Here is a 27,538-nt window from a genome sequence, read left to right on the forward strand (position 1 = left end):
GGATGATGGATGGATGAATGGGTGGGTGGATGAGTGGGTGGGTAGGTGGTGGGCAAATGGATGGCTGGGTGGGCAGATGGATGATGGATGGATGAGTAGATGGCTGGGTAGATGCATGCATGCAAGGATGGATGGATGGAGAAATGATGGGTGATGGATGTTGGGTAGATGATGGAGGACAGAGAAGTAGAAAAGAGTAGTCAGCTAAATCAGAGTCACCATAGGTCTCACTTAAAGTTTCATTCAGTCTTGTTCCTGGGTGTGGTATGGCACAGTGACACCATTTAGTTCTGAGAAAGGCACTGATGGGTTTGGGTCCTGACTCTACTCGTGCCTGCACAAGCCTCCCTGAGTCATGGTTTCCTCATACACACAAGGAAGACCACACGTGATGGCCACCTCCTTGGTGCTGGGCCGAGGATGAAGTGCAATGCTGTGAATTAGGTGCTTAGCACGTTGGAAGACACATTAAAAGTTGGCTTTTGGTGATCAGATTTCAATCGAGGCCCAACGTGCCCTGGTGCCTGCAGGCCTTGGGGAGGAGCCCAGCTGTCTCCAGATGTGCAGGTGGCCTGCATTCTTCCTGGGAGCTCAGAGTCTGTGAAGGGGCAGCATGGGTGGCGCAGGGAAGGGACAAGGAGTGAGAGAGCAACGAACCCATGGGAGCTGTCCCCAAGCGTGCCCACAGATCCTTGGTTTTACAGAGCCCTGTACTGGGAGGGCTTCTGTTCCTTACGCAACTGCCTGAGCACTCCAGTCAAGAGCAGAGGCCACACTTCCGCTGGGCCTTCTGCAACCTGGGCCAGGGCTACAGACTCCAGTGGGCACTAGAGAGGGGGTTCCAGGTTCTGGGAACACAGTCCTCCTTAGGTCCACGAGTGCTGATGCCTGCCTGTAACCTCAACACCATGGAGGAGGAGGCAGGAGGATCATGAGTTTAAGCCCAGTCTAGGGAACTTTGCAACTTAGTGAGACCTTGTCTCACAATAAAAAATAAAGTTTTGGGGATGCAGCTCAGCACAAAGGCCCTGGGTTCAATCCCCAGTGGGGGCAAGGAGTCAAGAGCAGGGGCACCTACAGGCCAAGAGGAAGCTGGCTCTGACCCCCAAGTCCCAGCGCGCCACACAGCCCCCTTGCTAAAGATGGCGTTCTGGCCAGCACCCTGCAGGGCGAAAGCCCCAGTGAGCCTGCTGGTTTGCCTTCCAGGCTTAGAAAGTGGAGTTTCAGACTTGGGCTGGGCTTTGGTCAAAGCCTACTGCACGCATTGGTTCCTTTTCTCCCTATATCAAACCCTTGAAATGGGGGTCCTAATTAGCCACACCAAGATGGGGAAACTGAGGCAGAGAAACTGTATCAGGAGCAGTATGGCTCTTCCAGGGCAGGGATCGGCTTTGTCGGAGTCACACAGCCTCCTAGCAGTGGAGCCAGCCTGCCCCTAAGCTGTGGCTCCCCCATCTCAGGTGCTCCCAGCCATCCCCTGTGCCTCTAACATTTAGAGCCCGCAGTCAGGGCCAGGGTTCCACGGTAAAGCTACCAGGCAGCAGAATTAGACAGCCAGCGGGTTCTGGTCTCGGCTCCTGGAGACGCAGCTGAAGCAGGACTCAAGCCCAAAGCCAATCTGCTAGACTCAGTGAGGTCCTGTCTCATATTAAAACATAAAAAGTGATGGGGCTATAGCTCACTGGTAACGTGCTTGCCTGGCACACAAGAGGCTCCAGAATGAAAGGAGGAGAGAGAGAGAGAGAGAGAGAGAGAGAGAGAGAGAGAGAGAGAGAGAGAGAGACAGAGAGAGACAGAGAGAGACAGAGAGAGACAGAGACAGAGAGACAGAGAAGGATAGAAAGGGAGAGAGAGGGAGGGAAGGAAAGGGAAAGAACAAAAGGGAGGGACTGAGAAAGACAGAGGAAGGGAGGGAGAGACAGAAAAAGAGAAACAGGAAGGAACCTTTGACATTCAGTCTAGAGCTAAAAGATATTTCATTTCTTAGGGATGTGTGAATGCGTGTTTATGTGACACAGACAAAAGCAGACAAGCATCTGTGTGTGCACGAGTGTGTCGTGTGTCAATGCCCGTGTGTGTCGTGTGTGTACAACCATGTGTCACGTGTGTGTTAGACGAGGCCTACAGGCCCTGCCCTGGGCTGGCACCTCACGCACTCCATCTGGGCCAAGTGAGAAAATCCCTTTGGTCTCTTTACATCACACTTTTTGTACTTTTGGTCCCAATTTGTTCCCAGGAAGTCCCTCAGGCATGTGGTAGTTTTTGTTCCTGGAAAACGTGCCCAGAGAAACCAGCCTGAGGTCCTGAGCTCTATTCCTGGTCCCCCTCTCCCGAAAAAAGAGAAAAGAACAAAGAAACCAGCAGTGCCCAAGATCCTCCTTAGCCAACCCAGCCACGGGTCCAGACTCAGCTCCAGCGGGGGGTTTCCAGAGAAGTCTGGGACAATGACCTGCCTGCCGCTCCTCAGGCGCAGCACGGGGACATCAGTCCTGTGGTCCTGCTGTCACACCGTGGCCCAGCGATGAGCCCGCGTGACTGCGGAGTCTCCCGAGGAGGGGGAGGAGCCGGCCGCGGGCGCCTGGTAGTGACTGCGCCCTCTGGCTGTTCCGCAGACCATTACTGGGACTTCCACCCCCACCACGTGCACAGCGAGTTCGAGGCCTTCCCTGAGAACCACTTCACAGAGCTGCAGAGTGTGCAGCCCCCGCAGCTGCAGCAGCTGTACCGCCACATGGAGCTGGAGCAGATGAACGTCCTCGAAGCCCCCATGGTGCCGCCCCACGCCAGCCTCAGCCACCAGGTGCGTGGCCTCCTGCCCCAAGGCACCCCACTGGCCTCGTGACTCTGCACCCCCTATCACCCCAGACGGATCCCCAGGCTCCGGCCTACTGGCTCTGCCCGCGCCCTAGTGACCCCAGCCTAGGCCCCTGCGACCTCGTCCCTCACACTCCTGTCCCCAACCCATGGCCCTTCCCCCACCTTCTCCTCCTCTGCAGCTGGGAAGGTGTCAGCAGGCCCGGGTGTCAGCGCCCTGCCCGAGATGGTTCCCCGGCGACTTCCATCTCCCCAGCTTCCCACCCTGCCGCCCCCAGCAGACCCCTGGCATCCAGCGTCTCTCACCGCCTCGGTCCCTCCCGCCTTCCCAGGGCCCCTACGTGACCCGGATGTGCCTCCCGTACCCATCCCTGTCCCCAGCGCAGCCCAGCTCAGATGAGGAGGAGGGCGAGCGGCACAGCCCCCCGCTGGAGGTGTCGGATGGCGAGGCCGATGGCCTGGAGCCTGGGCCCGGCCTCCTGCACGGGGAGCCAGGTACTCGACCCCTAGCCAGGCCCGTCGCCTCCTCCGGGGAGTGGGGGGTCTGCCAGTGTCTGTGTGTAGCGTGCACCTGAGGCTTCGCCTGGGAGAGAGGGTGCGCGAGAGGGTGTGATGGTGTGTGCGTGTGCACGGGTGTGCGCACAGGTCATGGGCTGGGAGCAGCTCCCTGCACACACTCCGGTCCTGGACTCCCCAGAGGGGGTTCTGGGCCCCTTGAGGTGAGGATCCCCTGGAGGTGATCCACACCAGTGAGGATCCTGGTCCCTCCACCACCCGGAGGTGCGGGTCCCAGGAAGTGCAGAACCCCCAGAAGTGCACGTTCCCCGGAGGTCAGGGTCCCGGGAGGTGAAGGTCTCCCAAAAGTGAGGGTCTTGGGAAGTGAAGGCCACCCGGAAGTGGGAGTCCCCGGGAGGTGGGGTCCCCATCCTTCCTTTCCCCCGCCGCCGGCCCCACCGCCATGTCCCGCAGGCAGCAAGAAGAAGATCCGCCTGTACCAGTTCCTGCTGGACCTGCTGCGCAGCGGTGACATGAAGGACAGCATCTGGTGGGTGGACAAGGACAAGGGCACCTTCCAGTTCTCGTCGAAGCACAAGGAGGCGCTGGCGCACCGCTGGGGCATCCAGAAGGGCAACCGCAAGAAGATGACCTACCAGAAGATGGCGCGCGCGCTGCGCAACTACGGCAAGACGGGCGAGGTGCGCAAGGTGAAGAAGAAGCTCACCTACCAGTTCAGCGGCGAGGTGCTGGGCCGCGGGTCCGCGCCCGGCCGCCTGGCGCCGCGCTGAGCGCCGCCGCCCGCCGGACTGCCCGCTCTGTACAGCGCCCGCCGCCCCGCCAGCCCCGAGTAAAGTTATTCTCGGCCGCGCCCCTGCGGCCAGGTCATCCGGTGTGTGCGCCTCCTGCGGCCCGTGTGCGGCGCCATCGTGCCCCATTCGTCCCCTGTTGTTATCCAAACCTGAGACAGGCCACAGGGCGGCTGCCCAGTGGAGAGGGATCCTGGGGTGATTTGGATGTTGGGTCGTACGGAAAGGGCCCTGGAATATTTTGGGGCACACCTGCCGTCCCAGCACACTGGAGGCTGAGGCAGGAGGATCTTTGGGAGTTTGAGGCCAGCCTGGGCTACACAGTAAGACCCTATCTCAGAAAACAAAAATATAGAAAAATAAAAAGAGAGAATCGCGCTCAGCACCCCGGATCAATAATGCGTGAACTCCCAGTGTTAGATATGACCCAGAATGACACTGATGTAGGTGAAGACAGCAGAGACATCAGGTTTTCTGGTCACTTAGCACCAGATAGCCTTGATATGAGGCGTCTAACACCAGACCATTCTGTGTGCTGTCCTGGGACCACAGAGGGGGCAGTGGCCACCTTGTGCAGGGATGGAGCAGGCTGGCTCTCAGTCCACCCAGGAGCAGAAGCCACACCCCAAGGCCCGGAAGTGCTCCACCAGGCCCTGACTGGGCTGGTATTCCTAGCGGCGCCCTTCCTGGGCAATCGGCAATGCCAAGCAGCGATATCTGTAAGCTTCCCCAGGTGGCAAGCAACAGCTGCAAAGTTGGGTACAGTGGCACAGCCCTGTGTCCTGCCACAGGGAGGCTGAGGCAGGAGGATCCCAAGTGCAGCTCACCCTGGGCAGCACAACAATGTGGTGAGACCCTGTCTCAAGCTGCAAAATAAAGAAGGGCAGGGAATGCGCTTGGTGCGGGTGCTCTGGACTCAATCTTCAATGCCAGGGGAGAGAGAAAGTTCATGGGAGAGCTAAGTGGTGTTCAGTGGCTCACAATGACAAAGTCTCAGAAGTGGACAATGTGGGTAAAGGCGGAAGGAAACGGAAATGGTGCACTGTAGTGTTTAAATGGATGGTGAGTTTTTGTCATCTGGCAAATGCTTGTGTCTGAGGACAGAGTGACCCCAGGGTGGGTGGACCCCAGGTAATTTGCTTCTTTGTGGCAACCAATGGCTCTGCCAGGGTAGAGAGGAGGGGTCCAGATGGGGCACAGGAGGTGCCAGAGGACACCCGGCAGCCGGAGGAGAGGTCGGGACGCTCCTGGTTCATTGCTGGCTGCCCGCTGGTTCCATTTCCGCTCCTGCTTCCGGGTGTGTTTAGAGACACACCCCACCCTCATCAGCAGGGTCACCCGGTCCCCCACCCTGGGACACCAGCCCCAGCACTGCTGCCTGCCACCCCCTACCCCCCCGGCCAGGGCCCCAGGATACCGGTATGGGCACACATGGGCTCCCTTTGTGCTGGGCAGTGCAGTTTTTTGTTTTTATTTATTGCAGTACTAGGGACTGAATCCAAGGCCTTCACTCTGAGCTACATCCCTTGACCCTTTTTTAAATTTTGAGGCAGGTTCTCTCTAAGTTGCTAATTCCCCATTCTGCCGAGGATATAGCTCAGCAACACAAGAAAGTGCAAGGTCCTGAGTTCAATCCCTGGTACTGAAAAATAAGTTCCCCAGGCTGGGTCAAATCTGTGGTCCCCCTTCCTCAGCTTCCCAGGGTGCTGGGATTGCAAGTGTGCGCCACAACGCCTATAGGGCTGATATTGGTAAAGTCCCTTCATGAGTGTGACAGTTCTGAGGGGTGGGTGTTGCTAGCCCATGCCTATTTCAAAGATGGGAAAACCGGGGTGCTATGGGGTTCAAGAATGGTGGCGCCAGGACTTGGGGGCAGCACCAGAGCCTGGCAAGGGTGCCCTTGATCGGTCAGCGCCTCCCAGGCCAGCATGCTCCTAGGACATCAGATGGACATGGGGCCAAGGCTTTGGCACCCCTGGCCCCACCACGGCCTCTGCCTCAGGGGAGGGGACATGGGACAGGAACCAATCAAGGATGAGGTGGCCCTACCTTCCCCCAAGAGACCACAGCTCTCTGGATCCATCTATATTTAGCAGGTGGCGGGGCAGAGGCAGATAAGCCCCACTGGGGAGGGGAGGTCACCATAAATAGTGTGGGGCGCAGAGCCCTCCATCTCCCCTCAGTGGCTGTGCCTGCTCTGCGCCTGCTGTGACTTTGTTCAAGATGCCTGAGCCAGCGAGGAAGCCAGGTAGCTCCAGAGGAGCCGGGTCTGAGTTTGCCCCCAAGGGTTGCACGGTGGGGTGGGGGGGCAGTGAAGAGGGTGCCCCGAGGGGCCGGGAGCCCAGGCCTGGGGCACAGGAGGGTGCCACCATCCCGCCTGCTCTATTCTCCGGTCTCCGTTTCTCTCCCCGTCCCTCAGGAGAGCTGAGGGTGGATGGGTGGGTGGCAAGGGCCCCAGGAGGTGACAACAAGGCAGGAAATAGCTGTGGCCACCTCCCCTTTCTTAGAACGTGGGGGATCTGCCTGCCTCACCCTTTGCTCTGCAGTTAGGAGGGTCCAGGCCTCTGGCAGCACTCGGGATCGCTCTCTCCAGGTCCTGTCCCCCCACTTTTTTCCTGTTCTTTTTCGTACCAGGACTTGAGCTCACTTGCCACACAAGGACTGTACTGCTGAGCTTGATCTCTAGCCCCTTTTTTTGTTTTTTGAGCTGGGGATCACTATGGAGCCTGAGCAGGCCTCAGATTCCCGGCTAGCCTCCGCTCAGCCTCGAGTGCTGGGATCACCCATGTGGGCCACTACCCTGGCGTGGTTTTCTACCACAATGGGACAGCTTGGGCGGAGCAGCATCCCTCCGGCTGTGCCCCCATCAGCCTCCTGGATCCACAGTCCTGGGTGCTTACACGAGGGCGACTCGGGAGAGAACAGAGAAAGCCACGTCCCTGCTGCCTGGCCCTGTGTCCCTGCAAGGTCATGGGGCGCTGACCCAGCCCCTCCCAGGCCAGGCTGGCCTTATCTCTGCTGCTGATTGGCAGCCCAGGCCCTGGCTGACTGATGTAGTCACATTCCAAGCAGGCAGGGCACCAGCCCCTCCGGGGCCCCTAGGGGTGGGGCTGGAGGTGGGGCTCCCCACCAGGGTCCTGGGCAGGGAGGGGGGCCCAGCAGCACTGGCAGAGCCCAACTCTCCTACTGCTGCTGTCCTCGGAGAAGGGAAAACAGCACAGTCCTGGCACTGTGGAAGACAGGAGAAGGCTTAGGTGTGCTTGACTAGAGGTGAAATCGGTGACCCAGCACCTAGGAGGCTGAGGCAGGAGGGTTTCTTGGGCTATACAGAGAGACCTGATCTCAAACCAAAAATAGGAAAAAAAGAGGGGCTCTGCGAGTGGGTGCTCAGGTGAACCAGGGATCTGCAGCTTCCGCCATGTGCCCCTTCAGTCTCTGCCTTCAGTAAGAAGCCGAGGTCAGCGGAGGTGGCTGCGGGCAGCCCTGCTGTATTCGAGGCTGAGACTGAGCGCCCAGGGGTGAAGGTGCGCTGGCAGAGGGATGGCAGCGATATCAGCGCCAGTGACAAGTATGGCTTGGCTTCTGAGGGCCGGCGACACACCCTGACAGTGCGAGACGCAGGCCCCACCGACCAGGGCCCCTACGCCGTCATTGCGGGCTCCTCCAAGGTCAAGTTTGACCTCAAGGTCACAGAGGCAGGTGAGGGTGTGGGCAGGTACTCCTGCAGGTTTTGCTTGAGATTTTTTCTTTCTTTTTCTTTTTTTTTTTTTGTGGAACCGGAGCTTGAACTCAGACCCTTGCACTTGCCAGGGAAGCCCTTATTCTACTGAGCCATGTCCCTGGCCCCTTGAGATTTTTTCTGAGACAAAAGTCTCACCAGGTAGCCCAGGCTGACTGTGAGTTCCCTGCAATCTTATTGCCTCAGCCTCCTGAGTGTGGGGATCACAGGTGCATGCCCTACCCCTGCTTTCCTGTGCTTTGAGTCTCCAGCTGGGAGGCTCAGGCCCCTCTTCATCCCATGTCCAGGGAGTAGGGTCCTATGTGGGCCTGGGTGCCCTGTCCCACTTCTGGGCCAGGTCCTTGTGTCTGCCGTCATGGTGGGAAGACATGATGATCATGGCCTGCCTGCCCAGTGGGGACCGCCCTGCTCAGGCAGCCTGTGCTGTGGGGCCTGAGGCACGGGAGAAGGGGCAGCCACCTGGGGGAGTGGGGAGGGGACAGAGTGGGGACAGCAAGACAGGGACTTGGGATCAGGATGACATCATCACAGGGGTACTGGGGGTGGGCTCGTAGGCCTAGCTCCAGATCATGGGTCTTTGCTCAGAGCTTGTGCCTTGACCTCCCTGGCCCCTTAGAGAAGGCAGAGGAGACCTCTGCCCCTACCCCTGCTGAGGCCCCTGGCACTGCAGCTGTACCTCCTGAGTCCGAAGGTGGTGCCCCAGGACCCGAAGGCAAGCAGGAGGGTCAGGAGGGGCAGGAGCAGATGCCCTCTGGCCCAAGCCTAGCCACCCCCGACGACCCCATTGGGCTCTTCCTGGAGCGGCCACAGGATGGCGAGGTGATGGTGGGTGAGTGGGGGCTGCAGTACCCATCTGTGGTGGTGGTGGGGAGACGGCAGGGTGCCTGGCCCGGCTGGTCACCCATCCCACCCCACAGGTGGCAGTGTCACCTTCTCAGCCCGCGTGGCTGGGGCTAGTCTGCTGAAGCCGCCCACCATCAAGTGGTTCAAGGGCAAGTGGGTGGACCTGGGAAGCAAGGTGGGCCAGCACCTGCAGCTCCGAGACAGCTACGACCGGGCCAACAAGGTGGGGCTCCAGGGGCTTGGCGACACTGGTGGGTGGGGGACACACGAACAGCTCCTTAGCAAGGCTGGCAGGTTCAGCTGTGCAGGCCGTGCATGGCACAGAACAGGCTCCTAGAAGTCCTTATCATCTGCCCTGTGGCCACCGCAGATTTGTTTTTCCAGTCACGGCCAGCAGGTGGCAGTTGTGGGACTGGAGAGGGGCCCCCTTTTCTAACTAAATTCCTGGGTGCAAAGCTCAGCGGGAGCTGGCAGATCTCGGGCTCCGCTGGGTGCAGGGCCTCACCCCCAGACTCACCCCAGGTCTACTTGTTCGAGTTGCTCATCACTGATGCGCAGGTGTCCTCCGCGGGCGGCTACCGCTGCGAGGTGTCCACTAAGGACAAATTCGACAGTTGCAACTTCAACCTGACTGTCCACGGTGAGGCCTGGCTCTGTCTCCTGGGGCTGAGGGCTGAGGGGACATGCTGGCTCTGGGGACAACCATGCAGGGTGTAGGGCATTGAGGACCCTGCTCTACTGGCCTTCAGGCCCCCTCAAGTCCATTTGTCTGTAGAGGCCATTGGGCCTGGGGACGTGGACCTCCGCTCTGCATTCCGCCGCACGTGAGTGACCACAGGAGAGGCTGGGCTGGGGCTCCCGGGGGGCAGGGCTGAAATCCTGGGATGAGAACACTGTGTGACCCACAGGAGCGTGGCTGGAGGATCTCGGCGAACCAGGTACCCCCACCCCAGCTTCACACACCCCACACTCAGCCCGGGATGCCCACCTGGCCTCCATCCCCCCCACTCCTCTTCTGGGCTGACATTGCCTCACTGGGCCCTCTCTGCAGTGACAGCCATGAGGATGGAGGGACACTGGACTTCAGCTCCCTGCTAAAGAAGAGGTGAATCTCAGGGTGGTGTTGCTGTCCCTGGGTAGTCCCTGTGACCCCTGAACCTCTCTGAGCCCAGTGGGAGCCCTGGGGTGGGGGAGTTCCTGGAAGCACCCGAGAGAGTATTGGGTACCCTGCTGACCTGTGCTCTCTATCCCCTCCCTGTATCCCCACCACTACTGATGTCACCTGCACCAGAGAGTAAGGACTGGGTCCTGCCGGGCTGGGTGAGACTGAACGAGGCTGGCTGCTGGGGGTGGCTCCCAGCCTGGGGTGCTCCTCACACTCCGTGCCCTGAAGTTGCTTAGGTGGTGCCCACCCAGGTTCTGCCTGGTGCTTCAGGCGTGGCATGGGACTCTTTAAATGTAGGGGTGCAAGTGTGGGGAGGAGGGAGGAGAGGAGGCCAAGGTTGGGGGCCCCAGGCTTGTGGCCCAGGTCTCTAATCGTCTACTGTCCCTTCTGTGCTTGGAGCAGCAGTTTCCGGACCCTACGGTGAGTGTCAGCTCCCCACCCGTCTGGCCTCTGAGGTCCCCCCAAGAGTAGCGGCCCCAGGGTCGCCCTGAGCCTGTCTGTGGGCCCGGGACACAGGGATGCGAAGCTGGAGGCACCAGCTGAGGAGGACGTGTGGGAGATGCTGCGGCAGGCACCGCCATCTGAGTATGAGCGCATCGCCTTCCAGCACGGCGTCACCGACCTGCGCGGCATGCTCAAGAGGCTGCGTGGGCTGCGGCGCGATGACCGCAAGAGCACAGGTCAGCAGAGTAGCCACAGCCTGGGGACCCCGCAACAAGAGAGGATGTTAGCGCAGGAGCCAGGAGGTCTCTGACCCTCCAGAGTGGGCTCTCGGCCTGGCGGGGCGCGTGGGGACGCAGGGTTCTCCCTGGGGTGGTAGCCTTGCATCTCTTGCTGTTGTGGGCCTCCAGAGCCTGGTTTGCTTTGGGGTAGCTGTGGAGTAAGGTGCTGAGGGGTAGGAGCAAGACTCGGGGTGTTAGCACAATGGCCACACAGGAGAGACGGGAGCCAGGGTCCCCGACACCTGTGGGGCTGCAGGGCCACGGACGCCCATTCAGCCACAGCTGCAGTGCCAGGCCAGGGCCGGGGGGCACTGACGACAGTGCTCAGCCTTCCAGAGGAAGCTGGAGCCGGCCTACCAGGTGAGCAAGGGCCACAAGATCCGGCTGAGCGTGGAGTTGGCCGACCCTGACGCCGAGGTCAAATGGCTCAAGAATGGCCAGGAGATCCAGATGAGCGGCAGGTGAGGGCCCAGGGCCAAACAGCCTCACCACCCCTCCCCACCTCCATTCCCGTTTTAAAACCCAGTTTTAAACTGAGTGCTGCCTGTCATCCCAGCACTTGAGAGGCTGAGGCAGGAGGGTCACTGTGAGTTCAAGGGCAGCCTGGATTATACAGCAAGACTCCGTTTTAGCTACCCCCCAACCAAAAAATAAAACCTGAAAGACCCCGCTTTCTGACCCTGCCTGTCTCTCCTCTCTTCCCGTCTCCTGGTGTCACTTCCTCCCGTGGGGAACCTTCCAATGGCCCCTTCTGTTCTGCAGCAAGTAAGTCTCCTGGGGGAGGGTGCCTGGCAGGGCTGGGGGCGGGGGCAGGGCTAGGACCGACACCCAGGCCAGGTGGGGTACCCATGCCCTGCTGATGCCGCTGGCGGCCTGCCCAGGTACATCTTTGAGTCAGTGGGCACCAAGCGCACCCTGACCATCAGCCAGTGCTCGCTGGCTGACGACGCGGCCTACCAGTGCGTGGTGGGCGGTGAGAAGTGCAGCACGGAGCTCTTTGTCAAAGGTAGGAGGGGACCAGGCTGGGTGGCCCCGCCTGTCATCCCGGCATCCTGAGGGGCTGAGGCAGGACCATTTCAAGCTCAAGTCCAGCCTGGGCAAAGGCCATTTGACACATTAGCAACTTAGCGAGTCCTTGTCTCAAAAGAAAAAAGCAGACGGCAGGGCGGGTGGTGGCCTGGTAGAGCACTTGCCTAGCATGCGCACGGCCCTGAGTTTAATCCCCAGTGCCACAGAGGAAAAGAAAAGCAAACAGAAAAGGCGGTGGTGAGCCTCCCTCCCAGGCGCAGGGAGGAGGAGGACAATGGCTGGGAGGCGGGCCTCACACTGTCCCCGGCCACGCAGAGCCCCCTGTGCTGGTCACGCGTGCCCTTGAGGACCAGCTCGTGATGGTGGGCCAGCGCGTGGAGTTTGAGTGCGAGGTGTCGGAGGAAGGGGCACAGGTGAAGTGGTGAGTCTTGGGGTGCAGTACCCAGGGCAGGGTGGAGACAGCGGCGTGAGCCCAGGAGGCCACGGTGCACTCCCTGGCCCCTGCCAGGCTGAAGGACGGTGTGGAGCTGACCCGGGAGGAGACCTTCAAGTACCGCTTCAAGAAGGATGGGCGCCGGCACCTCCTGATCATCAACGAGGCCACGCTGGAGGACGCCGGGCACTATGCGCTACGCACCAGCGGCGGCCAGGCACTGGCGGAGCTCATTGTGCAGGGTGAGGCCTGAGTGCCCTGTGCGGAGCTGGGGGTTGGGTGGGATGGCACCAGGTGGCCTGCACCCCATGTGCTTGCACCGCACACACCCACTCTGCCTGGACACCTGCTGCTCACAGAGAAGAAGCTAGAGGTGTACCAGAGCATCGCCGACCTGGCGGTGGGCGCCAGGGACCAGGCCGTGTTCAAGTGTGAGGTCTCAGATGAGAATGTGCGCGGCGTGTGGCTGAAGAACGGCAAGGAGCTGGCGCTGGACAGCCGCATCCAAGTGTCCCACATCGGCCGGTGAGTGTGGGCTGGCAGGACCCGAGAGGCGGGTGGGGCAGAGACGGGAGGACAGAGTGGTAGGGGTCAGGGATGAAGCCAGAGACTGGCAGGCAACACTGCCCGGGGGTGGCCTGGCCGGAGCCCTGCTGTCCTCTGCCGGCCCATGGCTGCTCATTCTGGAGCTTGCGGTCATGCTGTGCCCCAAATCCCAGAGATTCAGGCCATCAGCCCCAGCCCAGTGAGCAGGGGCCGCACCAAGGGACATTTTGGTGCAGAAAGCGCATCCACGCCACCTCCCTTGGTGGAACACACAGCCACCAAGAAAGGAGGTGTCTCTAAAACGCCAGAGAGGGGCCAGGGAAACAGCTCAGTAGAATAAGTGCTTGCCTGGCAAGTGCAAGGGCCTGAGTTCTATCCCTGGTTACAATAAAATAAAATTAAATAAAAAAGATGTTTAAAATGCCAGAGGCCCCAGGGTCAGGACAGGCAGGGTCCCCTGGATCCCCCTGAGCCACTGTGGCCCTGCAGGATCCACAAGCTGATCATCAATGATGTCACACCGGCGGATGAGGCGGATTACAGCTTTGTCCCAGAGGGCTTCGCCTGCAACCTCTCAGCCAAGCTGCACTTCATGGGTGAGGCGGGCTGCGGGGGACCCTGCAGCTGGGCCTGGCCTCCGCCCTGGTGCCACCTGCTCCCTTTCTCTTACAGAGGTCAAGATTGACTTCGTGCCCAGACAGGGTGAGTCCTGGCCCCCGTGGGCACTTCCTGCTTCTGCCCAGCCCTGTGTCCCCCAATCCCACCCAGGGTGAAGGACTGGGCGGCAGGGTCCAGCTTTAGCTCGGCCATGGTGACTATAGTCTCTGGCCTCAGTTTCCTTATCTGTAAAATGGGTGCTGAGGCACCAACTCTGCAGAGGTGATGGAGGTGAAGTGGTAAGTAAGAAATGTCAAACAGTGTCTGGGATGTGACATTTTACAGCTATACCTTGGTTTCTGTTTTGTTTTGTTTGAGACATGGTCTCACTCTGGAGTCCAGGTTTGCCTTGAATTCACTGAAGCCCTACTTCAGCCTCCTGAGCACTGGGATCATAGGGGTGCATCACTGTGCCCAGCTTTATTTTTTTCTTTTGGCAATGCATGTCCTATTTGAGATGAAGCTTTAATCAGGCATTGGAGTATTCTAACTTCTGGGCTACAGAGCAAAACCATCTCTAAACAAACCCTCAAAAATAAAACTGTATCTTACTGTGTGGAAATCACACCTTCATGAAATTGGTTTTTGAAAAACCAACCACTAGGGATGGGGCTCCTGGGGCTTCTCTCCTTGCCTTGCCCAGAGCCACCTGCTCCCTACAGAACCCCCCAAGATCCACCTGGACTGCCCAGGACGCATGCCGGACACCATCGTGGTAGTGGCGGGGAACAAGCTGCGGCTGGACGTCCCCATCTCTGGGGACCCTGCCCCCACTGTGACCTGGCAGAAGAGCCTCCCGCAGGTAGTGTCCCTACTTAGCTCCATGCTGTTTCTGACCCCCCTAGCTCTGCCCACAGGGTCCCCCCAGGATCAGAGATCAGGTGGGCCACTCCCCTCTGCACTGTTCCCAGGGCAAGAAGGTGGAGGCCATACCAGCTCCTGGTGCCCAGGAGGAGCCAGGAGCCAGCGCCAGTGAAGAGTGGGTGTTTGAGAAGAAGGTGAGTGGAACTGAATTCCAAGCTTGTCCCTCTCGTTTCCAGCCACATGGCATGTAACTGGACCGTGACCTAGCTCTCACCTTGAGCTGACCTTGACCCATGGGGACAAGTTATCTGGTTCCCCTCTCCTTTGGTACAGCTGGCCTTTTTGTTGCCTGACCATAAGAGGCTTTCTGGACCATCACCATGGCTCTGTGGGTCATACTATTCTTGTTCAATACATATGGAAACTGAGTCACGGGAGGCCAGGTGATTACCCGAAGGTTCTGTGACAAAGCTGGAGCCAGCTCCCTGTCTGGTGCCCTGCCTGTGCAGGCACCACATGAAGGCTTTTAAGAAAATAATTTTGAGGGGTTGGGGAGATGGCTCAGTGGAATAAGCACTTCCCTTGCAAGCACAAGGGTCTGAGTTCAATCCCCGGTTCCACCAAAAGAAAAAGAAAATAATTTTGAGACAGGGTCTCACTAGATAGCCTAGGTTGGCCTTGGACCTCAGATCTTCCTGCCTCAGCCTCCTGAATGCTGGATACATTCTGAATTAGAAGCCTACAAGGCTGTATACCTCCTGTCTCAGTTACTCTTCTCTCATTGCTGGGACAAATACCTGACACCCAAAATGAAGAAAGGTTTATTTAGCTCACAGTCAGTGGAGGTTTCAATCCATACTTGGCCGGCTCTAAGGGAGCGTGGCACATGGCAGACGAACCTTTCATGGAGGGGCAAAGAGCGGAGAGCAAAATGGAGGAGTCGCAGCAGCAATGGCGACCTTCAAGCCATCCGCCCAGGCTGGGTGTAGTACTCCCACCCATAATCCCAGTGGACAGTGAGTTAATCACAAACTGTAGAAGCCCGCCCCACAGCTGCATGAGGCTTTGGGGGGACAACTAGACACACACGCAACACCCCTGCTGCATGTCCCCCCTGCACCTCGGGCTGCCGGCTGCAGCAGGGGCCGCGGGCCCGGCGTGGGTCCTGCCCCAAGCTCTCCCTCCTCTTCAGCTGCTGTGTGAGACCGAGGGCCGGGTCCGTGTGGAGACCACCAAAGACCGCAGCGTCTTCACCGTTGAGGGGGCGGAGAGGGAAGACGAGGGCGTCTACACCGTCACGGTGAAGAACCCGGTGGGCGAGGACCAGGTCAACCTCACCGTCAAGGTCATCGGTGAGGCCGCCTGCGGTCCGCGGGGCAGCTCGCGCAGTCACCGACACGCCCAGGGCCACCGGATGGGAGGGAGGGACACCCGCAAGGAGCCCCGCCGTCACGAGGGGCGCAGGCCGAGAAGTCCTTCGTGGGGCGCCCGCGGGAGCCAGCAGGGGCCGGGGGCTTCGGGGTGCGCAGCCAGCAGGCCTCTGTGTGCCCCCAGATGTGCCCGACGCGCCCGCGGCCCCCGAGATCAGCAACGTGGGCGAGGACTCCTGCACCGCGCGGTGGGCGCCGCCGGCCTTCGACGGCGGGCAGCCGGTGCTGGGTGAGTCCCGGGCGAGGGCTCGGCCGAGGGCCGCGAGCCCTGAGCCGCCGGCGAGCTCCGCTGCCCCGCAGGCTACATCGTGGAGCGCAAGAAGAAGAGGAGCTTCCGCTGGATGCGCCTCAACTTCGACCTGCTGCGCGAGCCGCGGCTGGAGGCGCGGCGCATGATCGAGGGCGTGGCCTACGAGCTGCGCGTCTACGCGGTCAACGCGGTGGGCTCCTCGCGGCCGAGCGCGCCCTCGCGGCCCTTCGTGCCCATCGGTGAGCGGCGAGCGGCGCCGCCCTTCCCACCGGCTGGCGCTGCAGCGGGCTGGGGTGGGGCAGCAGGCGGGGCCGCGGGGCAGGGCGGGCCCCCAAGGTGTGCGTTGGTTTTCGCAGTACGGGGCTCGAACCGAGGAGGACCATCCTAGGTGCTGTTTTGGTTCTTTTTGGCTTACATTGTTGAGCCAGTCTCCCCACGTTGCCCCTGCCAGGCCATCCTCCTGTCTCAGCTTCCCCGGGGCTGGAACGACGGGTGCGCCATCCCACTTGGTTTTACAGACAAGCCTTTTCATGCAGCCAACTATTCCTTTTTTATTTGTCTGTTTTTTTGAAACGGTCTCGCTATGCAGTTCAGGCTGGCCTCGAACTCACTTTGTAGCCCAGGCTAACCTGTAACTTGTAGTGATCCTCCTGCCTCAGCCTCCCTAGTGCTGGTATGACTAGCAGATGCCACCACGCCTGGCCCAGCCATACTGTTTGTGGACTTGCTTGAAAGGGGACACGTTTCCAGAACTCCCTGTGTGCTTGCGGTATCCCACTCGCAGCGGGAGTGGCTCCCAGACGCCCCTACTGTCCCGCCCAGGGCCCCCTGGTGAGCCCTCCCACCTGGCTGTGGAGGACGTCTCGGACACCACTGTCTCTCTCAAGTGGCGGCCACCCGAGCGTGTGGGTGCAGGCGGCCTGGACGGCTACAGCGTGGAATACTGTGCTGAGGGCTGTGAGTGCCCCTGGGAGGTAGGGCGAGGCCCCCGGGCAGGTCCTGCGGGTGCCTGCTGACGTTCTCCCATGCCACCAGGCTCGGAGTGGGTGGCCGCCCTGCAGGGGCTGACAGAGCGCACGTCCCTGCTGGTGAAGGACCTGCCCACTGGCTCCCGGCTACTGTTCCGAGTGCGTGCGCACAACGTGGCGGGGCCCGGAGCCCCGGTCACCACCCAGGAACTGGTGACCGTGCGGGAGATACTGGGTGAGTGCCCCACCCTCGCCGCCCCACCGGGCGCACCCAGCAGCAAGGACAGCCTGGCGACCCTGGTTTGTCCATGCCGGTCCCCCAGTTCTGGCACAGGGAAAACAGGTCGTGTTCCTCACACTGTTCTGAGTCTGGCAGCTCCAACAGGCAGGTCCTGTCCACGTCCTCAGGGCCACCACAGGCCTCTTGGGAAAAGAGCTGGCCAACACCCTATCCACCTCTTGTCCCTCTAGCCTTTGTTTCAACAAAGAACCCGCAACAGCCCCTCGGACACCATCCTGTTCATCCGCGCCGCCCGCCGTGCGCACTCGGGTTGCGCATAGGCTTAGGGCTTTGGGTCTGAAAGCCTAGACTGAATGTCGGCCGTTCCTCACTGGCTGTGTGCGCTCTGGGAGCGCCTTACCCTCCCTGATCCCGCCTCTCAGAGGGGTGTGGTGAGGCTCCAGGGGGCAGGACCTTTGTTAACCTTTTGGATCTGGGCAGCTGGAGTTGTGTGGGTGAGCAGGGCTGGGTGGTGGGTATGTAGGGAGAGAAGGATGCTGTGATGTCTGTCAGGGCCAGGGCATCGAAAGCCCCTGCCCAGCAGCCCTCTCTGTCCTCCAGAGCGGCCACGACTCCAGCTGCCCCGACACCTGCGCCAGGCCATCCAGAGGAAGGTCGGAGAGCCCGTGAACCTCCTCATTCCTTTCCAGGTAGGAGGAGTCCAGCCAGCGGGCAGCAGTGCGTGTTGCAGAGCCAGGCGCGGGAGGCTTGGGTCAACATCAGCCCTGGGGAGAGACAGGCTCTGGGTTGGGCTGTCGGCACCTCTAGGGGAAGCCCCGGCCTCAGGTGACCTGGACCAAAGAGGGGCGGCCACTGGGTGATGAGGATGTGAGCATCCGCAACAGCCCCTCGGACACCATCCTGTTCATCCGCGCCGCCCGCCGTGCGCACTCGGGTTGCTACCAGGTGACCGTGCGCATTGAGAACATGGAGGACTCAGCCACGCTGCTGCTGCAGGTCGTGGGTGCGTGGCCCGGGCACGGGGCATAGCGTCCCCGAGGGCTGTGTGGGCACCTTGCTCTTGCTGGGGAGGATGGGGATCTACCTCGCCCTGTTGCCTGCAGACAAACCGAGTCCTCCCCAGGACCTCCGGGTCACAGAAACCTGGGGTTTCAATGTGGCCCTGGAATGGAAGCCACCCCAGGATGATGGCAACACTGAGCTCTGGGGCTACTCTGTACAGAAAGCTGACAAGAAGACCATGGTGAGCTAGGGCCCCATGCCTTCCCTCGTCCTTTCCAGAGGCCCTGCTGGCCACCTCTGCTGCTCTGGTTTCTGGTCAGGGCACGCAGGGAACTGAGCCTCTTCCTCCCCAGGAGTGGTTCACCGTCCTGGAGCACTACCGCCGCACCCACTGTGTGGTGCCTGAGCTCATCATTGGCAATAGCTACTACTTCCGGGTCTTTAGCCATAACATGGTGGGCCCCAGTGACACAGCTGCCACCACCAAGGAGCCTGTCTTCATCCCCCGGCCAGGTGACTTATCTTGACTCCCATCCAGGGCGCCCTGTGGGAGCGGAGGCTAGCCTGGGGTGGGCCCTCGGCACCAAGTCCTGTCACCCACAGGCCTTACCTACGAGCCACCTAAATACAAGGCCCTGGACTTCTCTGAGGCCCCAAGCTTTACCCAGCCCCTGGCAAACCGCTCAGTCATCGCGGGATACACCACTGTCCTCTGCTGCGCTGTCCGGGGCAGCCCCAAGGTAGGAGCTTCCGGCCCTGGTGCTGCCCCCTGCTCTCCCCTTCTGCCTGTGCTGACAGGGCTTGGGCACTGCTCACTGGCCGTGTGCATGCCAGCCATGGGCAGCTGAGCAGACACACATGCTGCTGTCCCCATGTTCAGCTGGGTTCCCCTGAGACACCTTCCCTCCCCACCTCCCTTTGCCCGGTCCATAGCCCAAGATTTCATGGTTCAAGAATGGCCTGGACCTGGGGGAAGACGCCCGCTTCCGCATGTTCAGCAAGCAAGGTGTGCTGACCCTGGAGATCAGAAAGCCCTGCCCCTTTGATGGGGGTGTCTACGTCTGCAGGGCCACCAACCTGCAGGGTGAGGCACAGTGCGAGTGCCGCCTGGAGGTGCGAGGTGAGGCGCCTGCCGGGCGTAGCTCTGCCAGCCTGGTGCCCAGTGGTGCTGGCTTCTGGGATGGGGACCAGGACTCACGTGCCATGGGCTGTCTTTCTCCTGCAGTGCCTCAGTGACCAGGCCAGTGCCCCAGCTGGCCAAGTACCTACTCCAGTTCCTGCTGAGCCCCCGGGGATCCCAAGAGACCCCAGTTCACTCACAGACACACCCATATCCCAGGTCCAAGTGGATGCCAGTCTGTGTTCCTGAAGCCTGGAGGGGACCCAGAGGGGCTGCCTCCCTGCTGCCCAACGTGTCCTGTGGTGGGTGTGAGCGTGGCATGGCACCATGGGTGGCCTGGGGCTTGGCCAGATGGGCTGGGGTGGTAGGGAGGCCACTTGGCCATATACGTATCTAATGGCAATAAAAGACTTCCCAGAGGATGGACTCTTCTCCGGTGTGTTTATTTCACAGAAAGACAGGAGGGCTCTCCTAGTCTTCAGCGGGACTTTGTTTCCCAGGGGTTCTGAGAGGCCCTGGGGCTCAGCCTGACCAGGGCCCCAGTGAGCCAGGGTCACAGCATCCAGGTCAGGGCAGTGTGGGGTCTAACGCCGTTCTTGGGAGCTGACCTGGGTGCCTGGGGTCACAGGGAGCAGGCAGCGCTGTCCAGCTGCACTCGGGCACAGGACGGTGGACGGCCCGGGGCCCCAGCCAGCACTCGGTTTCTTTCTGGTCTCACAGGGAGCCACAGCCCACGGGAACTGGCTTTTCCCAGGGCATAGAAATCAGGGAGGCTGCTGTCTGGAGCTGTGCTCTGCAGCCCAGCACTGCTGGCTGAGTTTGGGGGAGGCCGGGCCTCCCCGCCTCTTGGAACCCTAACGCGAACTGGCGGCCCAGGACCTGCTTCTTCAGTTGGGCTAAATTAACCAGCTCAGGGTCAAGGCCAGCTCGGCTGCTCCGTCTGGTGGTCAGTTGGCAGTGGCCAGCCTCTTGGTGGCCTGGAGTCCGAAACAGGGAGGCAGAGTAGGGGGGCAGTGGGCCAGAGCTGCAGAAGCCGGGACAGGACCATCTCGCCTCCCTCCCTTCAAGCCTGAGGGGCATTTGTACGCCTGGGCAGAGGAAGTGAGGCAAGGCAGCCAGGGAGCCTGAGGGGCACTGAGGACATTTATTTCACATTCACGCAGCTGTACATTTTCTATAAATAACATGGAGCTGAAATATTTACAGTCATCTCCCAGGCTGTCTCCAGGTGCCAGGAGACCTGGCCTCAGACGGGCCTGTCCCACCTCCCTGGTTCTCAGCCAGTGCCCCCCGAACTCCATCCCCCAACTACTCTGGCCCATTGTGCTGCAGGGAAACTGCTCCAGCCATGCGGACAGCAAGCCACACAGAGGACGCCGGGAGCTCGTGCTCCGCCAGCTGCCTGGCCTTCCTTTCCAGTGCCTGCCCCACACCCCCAGGAACTGGCCTAGTTCAGGTCTACTCCAGGTCACAGAGGATAGAGCCTGGACTCCTGCACGGGAGGGGCATGAGGACACTGGACAGGGAACTCACGCTCACCCTGCAGACACGCTGTCTTGAGCCCCACCCCAGGGGACAGCAGGCCGGCCTTCTAGGGGTGCAGAGGGAAGGGAAGCAACCACCATAGCCTGACAGACAGACGCAAGGACACACTCAGAGTCACAAGCGGGAGCCAGCTAAGCCACGCAGGGGCTTGCAGGGACAGACGCGCCATCTGCTTCGTGCATTGGGCACGGTGGGAGGTAAGGGGCGTCCCTGGCCGGACAGTGGCCTGAGCCTCCTGTCAGCTCGAGACAGGTCGGGGTGGTGTCCGCAGGTCCTCTTCGCTGCTACGGACAGCGGCCACATATGAGAAGAGACACAGCACAGAGTAGCAGATCTCCTGGGCCTAGAGAAGAGCGGACAGATGAGGTGCTAGGGCCCCAGCCCTCATGGGCAGGCCCTAATAGCACGGCTGGGGTGCAGGAGCCCCCCTTGGGCTGTCCGAGGGGAGAGAGTCTGGATGGCGTCTCTCCCGAGGCAGAAGACACACTGCAGCTTCAGCTCAACCTCTGCTCTAGGCCAGGTCCCCTCAGGGGCCACCCTCCACTTCTGTAGGTCCCCAGGGAGCCTGCGCAGTTCCAGCTGGGTGCCACACTCACCATGGGTGTCTTGTACTTGTGGCTCACCACTTCTTTAATTTCAGGAACTAAAACCGGACGGGCAAGAGACAAAACAGAAAGTTCAAAACTAAGAGCAACGGCGCCATGATCCCCCAGGCGGCAGCGCCCGGCACAGGGTCCCCTTCCTGCTGCAGCCTTCCCAGTGGCTGCAGCCACTTGGGCTGTGACAGGACAGAGGACACAGGAGGCTTCTATCGAGCAGAGTCCTCAGCTGGGCCTGTAAGCCTGCAGGGTGCGCTGCCCGATGGCCGGGGTTCTCCTGCTTCCACAGAAGCCAGGGAAGCAGGGCCGGCCTTTCTGCAGCCTCGTCACTGCCACCATCCAGGTCCCGGGAGGCATGGCAGCAGCCAAGACACAGTTTCTAGCCTGGGCCTCACCTTGCTGAGCTGCCCGGGAACTCAGCCATGTCACCAGCCCGCAAGTCTGGTCCTCCCAGCCCCTACAGAGGCTTGAAGTGGCCCAGGGAGCCCAGGGCAATAAACCCATCGCACCAGCTGCGTCCTTCCCCAGCGAGCGGCAGGAGCAGCCCGCGCCTGGCTGTGTGAGGGAGAGCGTCAGAGGGCTCAGAGCAGACACACCAAGCAGGACAGAGGCGAGGACAGCACTGGGGAGGGCCAGGGAGTGCCAGCGAGTCCACAAGGTCCACAGCCCAGAGAGCAAGCCCAGGAGCTGCCCGTCCCGCCATGCAGGGGCTCTGCGTGGCCAGACGAAGGAGTGGGGCCCTTCAGGCCCAGCCACTGATGTGGCCCAGAGACAGGGAGAGGGGTGTGATGTCCTCCAGCGAGGGGGACAGAAAGGGAGGATGAGAATTGGCCACACCTTCTTCTGACCCTGAGAGGCAGAACTGGGGACCTGGGTTAGCAGGGAGACGCCTGGCCCCTGTCCTGAGCTGGAAGAGCCCCAGTGGACCCTGCAGGAGAGAGGAGGGCGTACCCTGGGGACTGAGCTGGGACTAGGGAGCCAGCAGGGTGGGCGGAGGGGTGGAAGGGAGGAGACACTGGCAATGTGAGCGAGCGGCTGGTGGAGCCCCCACCCGGCAGGCCCGGGGAGGGAGCACGAGCCGGAGTCTTTTACCTGCTGGAGAACGAAGGTTTTCATAGCAGCGACGAGGGCGCAAGAGAATGCAGCACAGACACAGCAGCCCCCCAAGCCCGGGCAAGGACCCCCTCCTAGTGCCGCCTCCAGTGCCAGGCCGCTGGCTCAGCGCTTCCGCCTGGAGCCCGGGCTTCCCGGCCCTCCGACTGCCTGCCTGTGATGCCCACACCCCCCTCTGGCACAGGCCAGGCAGGGACAGAGCAGCGCCAGGGTGGGGAGCTATGGGGCTGCTACAGCCGCAGCAGGCGACACGGACACAGCAGGGCTCGGGATGCTGGCCGTCTGCACGCCCGCCCCGCGGCTTCCTGAGCCCTGTGCTACCCGCCTGCCCGGCCACGCCAGGGCCATGCCGGCCACTCAGCCAGGGCGGCCCTCTCGCCTGGGCATGTGCGGGGCTGTCTGCCTTCCTTCCCTCCTCTCTTCTCCCGCTCCCTGCCATTCCTGCTCCTCCTGGCCTCTGCAGCTCCTCTTCGCCCTGCCTCTAACCCTCCTCTGGAGCTCCAAGGTTTGAGTTACTGCCATGTGAGTCCAGACCTAAGAGCAAAATAGTGTAATTACCAAATTCCTCCAGGACAAAGACGCCTCGAACTGTATTGCACTTTTTAATGTGATTCAGCTCTATGAAAACCTGCAAGAGAGGGAGGGAGGCCGGGTAAGGCCAGGAGCCCCGGCCGGCCCTTGGAGCCCGCTCTCCCACTACGGCCCCACCCAGCACAGGGAGCCTAGCTCCAGGGAGGACGCAGGATCCACACACACACAACCAAAAGCGCTAGGAAGCGAAGACAGCAGAAAGGGCATGTACCTTCCGCTCCTGGCCGGAGGAGAAAGCATGGGAGAGAAATGAAGGCGTTAGTTGGGATGGCCAAACCCACCCACAGGCCCCTCTGCTGGCCTGGGCTGCCTGCTGTTCCCTCTGCCCAGGGCAGGGCTCACAGCACATGTGCCGGGGTCCCCAGTGACTCGGCCCCTCTGTGTCGCCCTTCCATACATCCTCCTCCGGCGCAGAGGGCTGGCACAGCGCAAAGCTCCCTTCACTGTCCTGGGGGTGGCAGTACTGGCATCTTCCTGGACACAGGCTCCCTCCACCTCCCAGAGGTGTGGGATACCAGTGGCAGCCCCTCGTTGGGCGCTGTGCCTAGTGCTGGCACCCGGACCATGGCAGCCGAGTGTCGCCCCAAGATGAGGAAATGGAACTAGAAAGTGTATCTGCCCATAAATAATGAAGCTGAGCTTCAAATGTGAGCATATCCTGACTCAATCTGTGCTATTTCCATTTGTCATCCCTGACTGCTTAGCTCTGCCAGGAGGCTCCTGTCAGTCTGCAAGTAGACCAGAAGTTGGCCTTAGCCTGCTCCCTGGGAGCTGCTTCTGCTAGGGCCCGGCCTCTGCCAGGTGGGTCATAATGAGCCCAGGGGCTGCAGAGCAGAAACAAGGTTGGGAGCTCTCCCCAGGAAGGGCTAGACCTCTGTGGTCTAGAACAGTAGCCAGGTGATCCCGCCTCAAGCTGCCCATAGGTCTGTGGGGTCTGCTGCCACCTGAGGCCCTGGACTAGAAGAAGCATTAAGCACCTCCTGGGACACCAAAGCTGGCTGGCAGACGCTGAGAGAGGGGGCTAAGCGGGCGAGCGAGGGGAGGGCCCAGTAGCCAGGAGGTTGGGGGTCCTGCCTGGTCAGGGGCTGGGGGCATCACATAGGGCAGGCTCAGCATCTCAGGAGAGGAGCCAGGACACAGGGGAGGGGAGAAAGGCACTTGTGTGAAGAGGCAGAGCCAGGAACGGACCTGGGAAGACGCGCTGGCCTCAGAAGGCATCAGCTTAAAGAATGTCCACTGGGTGAGAAAGTAACACTGTGTTAAAAGACCAAGAGGAAAGAGTCAGCTCAAAGGCAGAACCACAGCAGGCAAAGATGATCCTGCCATGCCCCCCAACAAAAGAAGGGGCGCAGGGCCTGTGGAGCAAGGGACAGAGTGGATGCTTAAAGGAGGGGCCAGGAAGTCAGCAGGAGAAAGGAAAGGCAAACACACGCACACTCCACAAGGACAGGCGGGTGCGCACGCACACACCCAAGCACACCTGCACCGGCAGGTGAGAGTGGCAACCCGGACCTCAGGGCCACGTCAACAAGCGAAGCAACCCTGGGCACACGGCAGAGGCGCAGCGGCCATGTGAGACGCTCCCACTCACACTGTGTGAGTCTAAAGATGGCGGCTCCCTGAGCACGGTGTCTCACCAAGGGGGCTGTGCCCTCCCCTCTGCTTTGTCCAGCTCTCCCTGGGGCCCCCGTGCTCCCTGGGATGCATGGGGACCTGGACCCTGGTCCGCAGTGGAACAGTGGGCCGGGGTCGGGCGTGCGCATGACACCACTGGCACCTACCTGGTTGTGCATGAACTTGAGATTGATCCCTTCCAGGGTGACCTGCAGCAAGCCACCCTCGCCAGTTTTCATGTCCTGCACGGGGAACTCGCCGCCTAGTTCGGGCCCTGCAAGGAGGGCCAGGTGGTCAGCTCCCTGGTGCAGGGGAAGCAGGGCTCCCCACAAATGACTTCTGGCCAGACCCAGCACACACAAGGAAGATGCTCTAGCTCCTGCTGTCCTCACCTGGCTTGATGCTCTGCTGGCGGGCGGCTGCGCGCTCCATGCTGTCCTTTACACAGTAGTACAGCTCCCGGCACTGCGGCACAGGGGAAGAGAGCTGGCCTGTGGGTTCCACCCCCTGCTCTGAGGGTGCTGCACAGGCTGGGACCACAACCAGGACTCAGGGATGGTTAGGGATCCTGCACAACAGCTGGAGGCCAAAGGGTGGCTCCAGGTGTGCATTTTGGAAATCTTCCTAGTGAGAAACGTAGCATTTGGCCCTAAAGCCCACCTGAGCCCCAAGCCAGAAACCCCAGGTACCTTCTTAGTATAGAACTTGTTGAGCTGCGTCTCGGAGCCATTTCTGCGCCACAAGCACAGGACCTTGGTCTTGGGACAGTAGGTCATGTTGATGAGCTTCTCGTACCACCAGCGCTCGTACACTGTCCCAATGTTGCTGCGCAGCACCACGCAATCGTCACACACCTGTGTAAGCGTGCAAAGCAGGTCAGCGGCTCCACCTCCACAGGCCTCCTCTGTCCCAGCCACACTCCAAGTACCCCATAGGAGAGGGGGCAATGGATGCCAGGAGCCCACACAGCTTTCCTCCTGGCCTCCCTGGATGGAGCTGCAAACCAGGATGGCTGGACACCTGCCTTTGGGAGAAAGGTAGGAAGAAATGGGTTCCCAGCGGAAGGAGCCAGTGCCCAGGGAAGTGGCCATGAGCTGCACCCTACAGGGTCTCACAGCCTCAGGGCAGCTCACACCTCCAGCTCCTGTGTCTAGGAAACAGCTCTTCTGAGCATGCGAGGCAGGACTCACGGCAGATCCGACCAAGGGGAAGAAAACAGCCTGGGCATGCTTTAATCCTGGCTCTGCCCTACTTCTATAAAAACATTTTGAGAACTTACACAGTGACATGTGAACAGTACTTAGAGCAAATCATTCAATACAAGTGGAAAAGCAGAGCCCTTCTCACCTCTTCCTGTGGACTTGCCTATGCTTGTGACTGCTACTCTCACAGAGATGCCACCGCGTGCTGCTCAACAGCAGGGTCTAACGAAGTCACCCATGAGGGAACTGAGCCTCCGGTCTTCCTGCCTCAGCCTCCCCCAGTGTGCTGATGTTTCTGCAGTGCTAGGGCACCAAGCCGAGGGCCAGTGCACACCAGGCAAGCGTGCTCCCCAGGCCCCAGCCCCAATCCTAAGTACCTGGGTTTAGGTTCCAGCTCTACCCATTCCCAAGTTGTGTCACCCAGAACAAGTTCATGTCTGCATGTCCTCATGTGCAAGGTGGGGGTGGTACCAGGAACACGTGCAGTCACCGTGAAGATTAAACAAGGGATTGTGCATAAAAGCCTCAGCGTGCAGAAGCTAGCCACGGTGGCACATACCTGCAAGCTCTGCACCCAGGGAGGCCAAGGCAGGAAGACTGCAAGTTTGAGCATCTAACTTAATGATACCTGGTCAAGCTAACATGCACAGAAAGGCAGGAACATAGAACGCACTCCACTCTAATCACACCAGGTGCGGGGCTGCACGCCTATAATTCCAGCACTCAGGAGGAGGCTGGTACTCACTGCTATAATCCCCAACCCTGACACTGCCTGGCACACAGCATGTGCCCTATAAATATTAGGCCAACAAGAAATAAATATACAAGACTATCAGCTTTGAAAGATTACTAGAAGGGGTCGGGGTGTGGCTCAGTGGTAGAGCTCTTGCCTTCTATGCACAAAGCCCTGGGTTCAACCTCCAGCACTGCCACAAAGCCTTACAAAGAAAGGGTCTGAGTATACCAGAGTGGAATGGAAACGAGTTCTAGGGTAGAAGGTTTTCTCCAAGTGGAAACGGACACTACTCCTGTCAATAAACCTTTGGGATATCATGTAAAGGAGAGGGATGCATCTAGGAAGGAACCAGCCTTCCAGGCTAGAGAATGCTGGGTCACACTTACCTCTGCTGCTGAAGCTTAACCTGCAGTGTTTGGGATGGCGATTTGGCAGGATCTACCAAAACTTTAAATGCATATAACCTTGACCTGGAAATTTCATGTCTAGGCATATATCCTACAGAAACACGCTCGTGTCGGTGTGCAAAGATGTATGTGGAAAATATTTAATGAAACAACGTTTTTTTTTTTTTAAAAAAATGAGAATGACAGACATAGCTAAATAATTATGGTACATCCAAATAATGCCAAATAGCCAAGCATCCACTGTAATAATATGGAAAGATGCCCATGATACATTAAGTGAGAAAAAAGGAAATGATATATTAATATCTGTAGCTTGCATACCCTTTATAATGCAAAAACAATTCTACTTATATAAGTTCTAATTATAGAAATATGCATTTAAAAAAATATGAAAGGATTCATCGCTGGGCATGGTTGTGCACACCGTCAGCCCAGCGCTCAGGAGGCTGAGGCAGGAGGATCATGCTGAGTTGGAGGCCAGGTTGGGCTATAAAGTGAGTTCTTGGCCAGACTGAGTTACACAGTGAGACCTTGTCTCAAAAAGACAAAAAAGAAAGAAAGAAAGAAAGAAAGAAAGAAAGAGGCTGGGGAGATAGCTCAGTAGAATAAGCGCTTGCCTGGCAAGCACAAGGGCCTGAGTTTAATCCCCAGTTCCACCAAAAAA

General features: G+C 59.9%; 3 protein-coding genes across 5 annotated transcripts in view; 2 read left to right on the forward strand and 1 right to left on the reverse strand.

Annotated features, from left to right (window-relative positions):
- Spi1 (Spi-1 proto-oncogene) overlaps positions 1-4,197 on the forward strand; it is an 11,837-nt gene extending 7,640 nt beyond the window's left edge. The window contains exons 3-5 of the mRNA XM_004626970.2: positions 2,613-2,800; positions 3,147-3,309; positions 3,784-4,197. Of these exons, the coding sequence (XP_004627027.1) occupies positions 2,613-2,800; positions 3,147-3,309; positions 3,784-4,100 (668 nt within the window). The 3' untranslated portion in view covers positions 4,101-4,197. The remainder of the gene's footprint in view (positions 1-2,612; positions 2,801-3,146; positions 3,310-3,783) is intronic.
- A 2,060-nt stretch (positions 4,198-6,257) lies between these two features.
- On the forward strand, positions 6,258-19,493 carry Mybpc3 (myosin binding protein C, cardiac). Of its 3 annotated transcripts, none has more exons than XM_023710443.1 (33): positions 6,258-6,366; positions 7,551-7,817; positions 8,474-8,686; positions 8,775-8,923; positions 9,223-9,340; positions 9,476-9,524; positions 9,609-9,638; positions 9,752-9,805; positions 9,913-9,915; positions 10,268-10,285; positions 10,382-10,545; positions 10,916-11,048; positions 11,350-11,352; positions 11,469-11,593; positions 11,932-12,037; positions 12,125-12,291; positions 12,409-12,574; positions 13,085-13,191; positions 13,268-13,297; positions 13,915-14,054; positions 14,164-14,250; positions 15,249-15,408; positions 15,611-15,715; positions 15,787-15,975; positions 16,559-16,693; positions 16,772-16,939; positions 17,546-17,634; positions 17,753-17,948; positions 18,049-18,188; positions 18,301-18,460; positions 18,551-18,687; positions 18,881-19,067; positions 19,173-19,493. In XM_023710443.1, exons 1-33 carry the CDS (start codon positions 6,342-6,344, stop codon positions 19,181-19,183), a joined length of 3,831 nt encoding a protein of 1,276 aa, XP_023566211.1. In that variant the 5' UTR covers positions 6,258-6,341; the 3' UTR covers positions 19,184-19,493. The 3 variants fall into 3 exon arrangements, with proteins under 3 accessions (XP_023566211.1, XP_023566213.1, XP_023566212.1); XM_023710445.1 differs by having other exon boundaries at positions 17,891-17,948; XM_023710444.1 differs by lacking the exon at positions 10,268-10,285.
- Positions 19,494-20,189: 696 nt separating this feature from the next.
- The window catches only part of Madd (MAP kinase activating death domain), a 40,834-nt gene continuing 33,485 nt past the window's right edge, over positions 20,190-27,538 (reverse strand). Inside the window, exons 30-35 of the mRNA XM_023710576.1 lie at positions 25,219-25,549; positions 24,922-24,994; positions 24,697-24,803; positions 22,883-22,952; positions 21,209-21,255; positions 20,190-20,955 (exon numbers count right to left, since the gene is read on the reverse strand). Coding sequence (XP_023566344.1) covers positions 20,851-20,955; positions 21,209-21,255; positions 22,883-22,952; positions 24,697-24,803; positions 24,922-24,994; positions 25,219-25,549 — 733 coding nt within the window. The 3' untranslated portion in view covers positions 20,190-20,850. The remainder of the gene's footprint in view (positions 20,956-21,208; positions 21,256-22,882; positions 22,953-24,696; positions 24,804-24,921; positions 24,995-25,218; positions 25,550-27,538) is intronic.

The sequence above is a fragment of the Octodon degus genome, unplaced genomic scaffold (assembly GCF_000260255.1).
Source record: "Octodon degus isolate 3935 unplaced genomic scaffold, OctDeg1.0 scaffold00018, whole genome shotgun sequence".
Taxonomy (NCBI): Eukaryota; Metazoa; Chordata; class Mammalia; order Rodentia; family Octodontidae; genus Octodon; species Octodon degus.

Coding starts and splice junctions, on each gene's coding strand:
- Mybpc3 (XM_023710443.1), top strand. CDS start 6,342: ATGCCTGAGCCAGCGAGGAAGCCAG. Junction 8,687..8,774: donor GGATGGCGAGGTGATGGTGG/GTGAGTGGGGGC, acceptor CCCACCCCACAG/GTGGCAGTGTCACCTTCTCA. Junction 15,976..16,558: donor GCGGCCCTTCGTGCCCATCG/GTGAGCGGCGAG, acceptor TGTCCCGCCCAG/GGCCCCCTGGTGAGCCCTCC.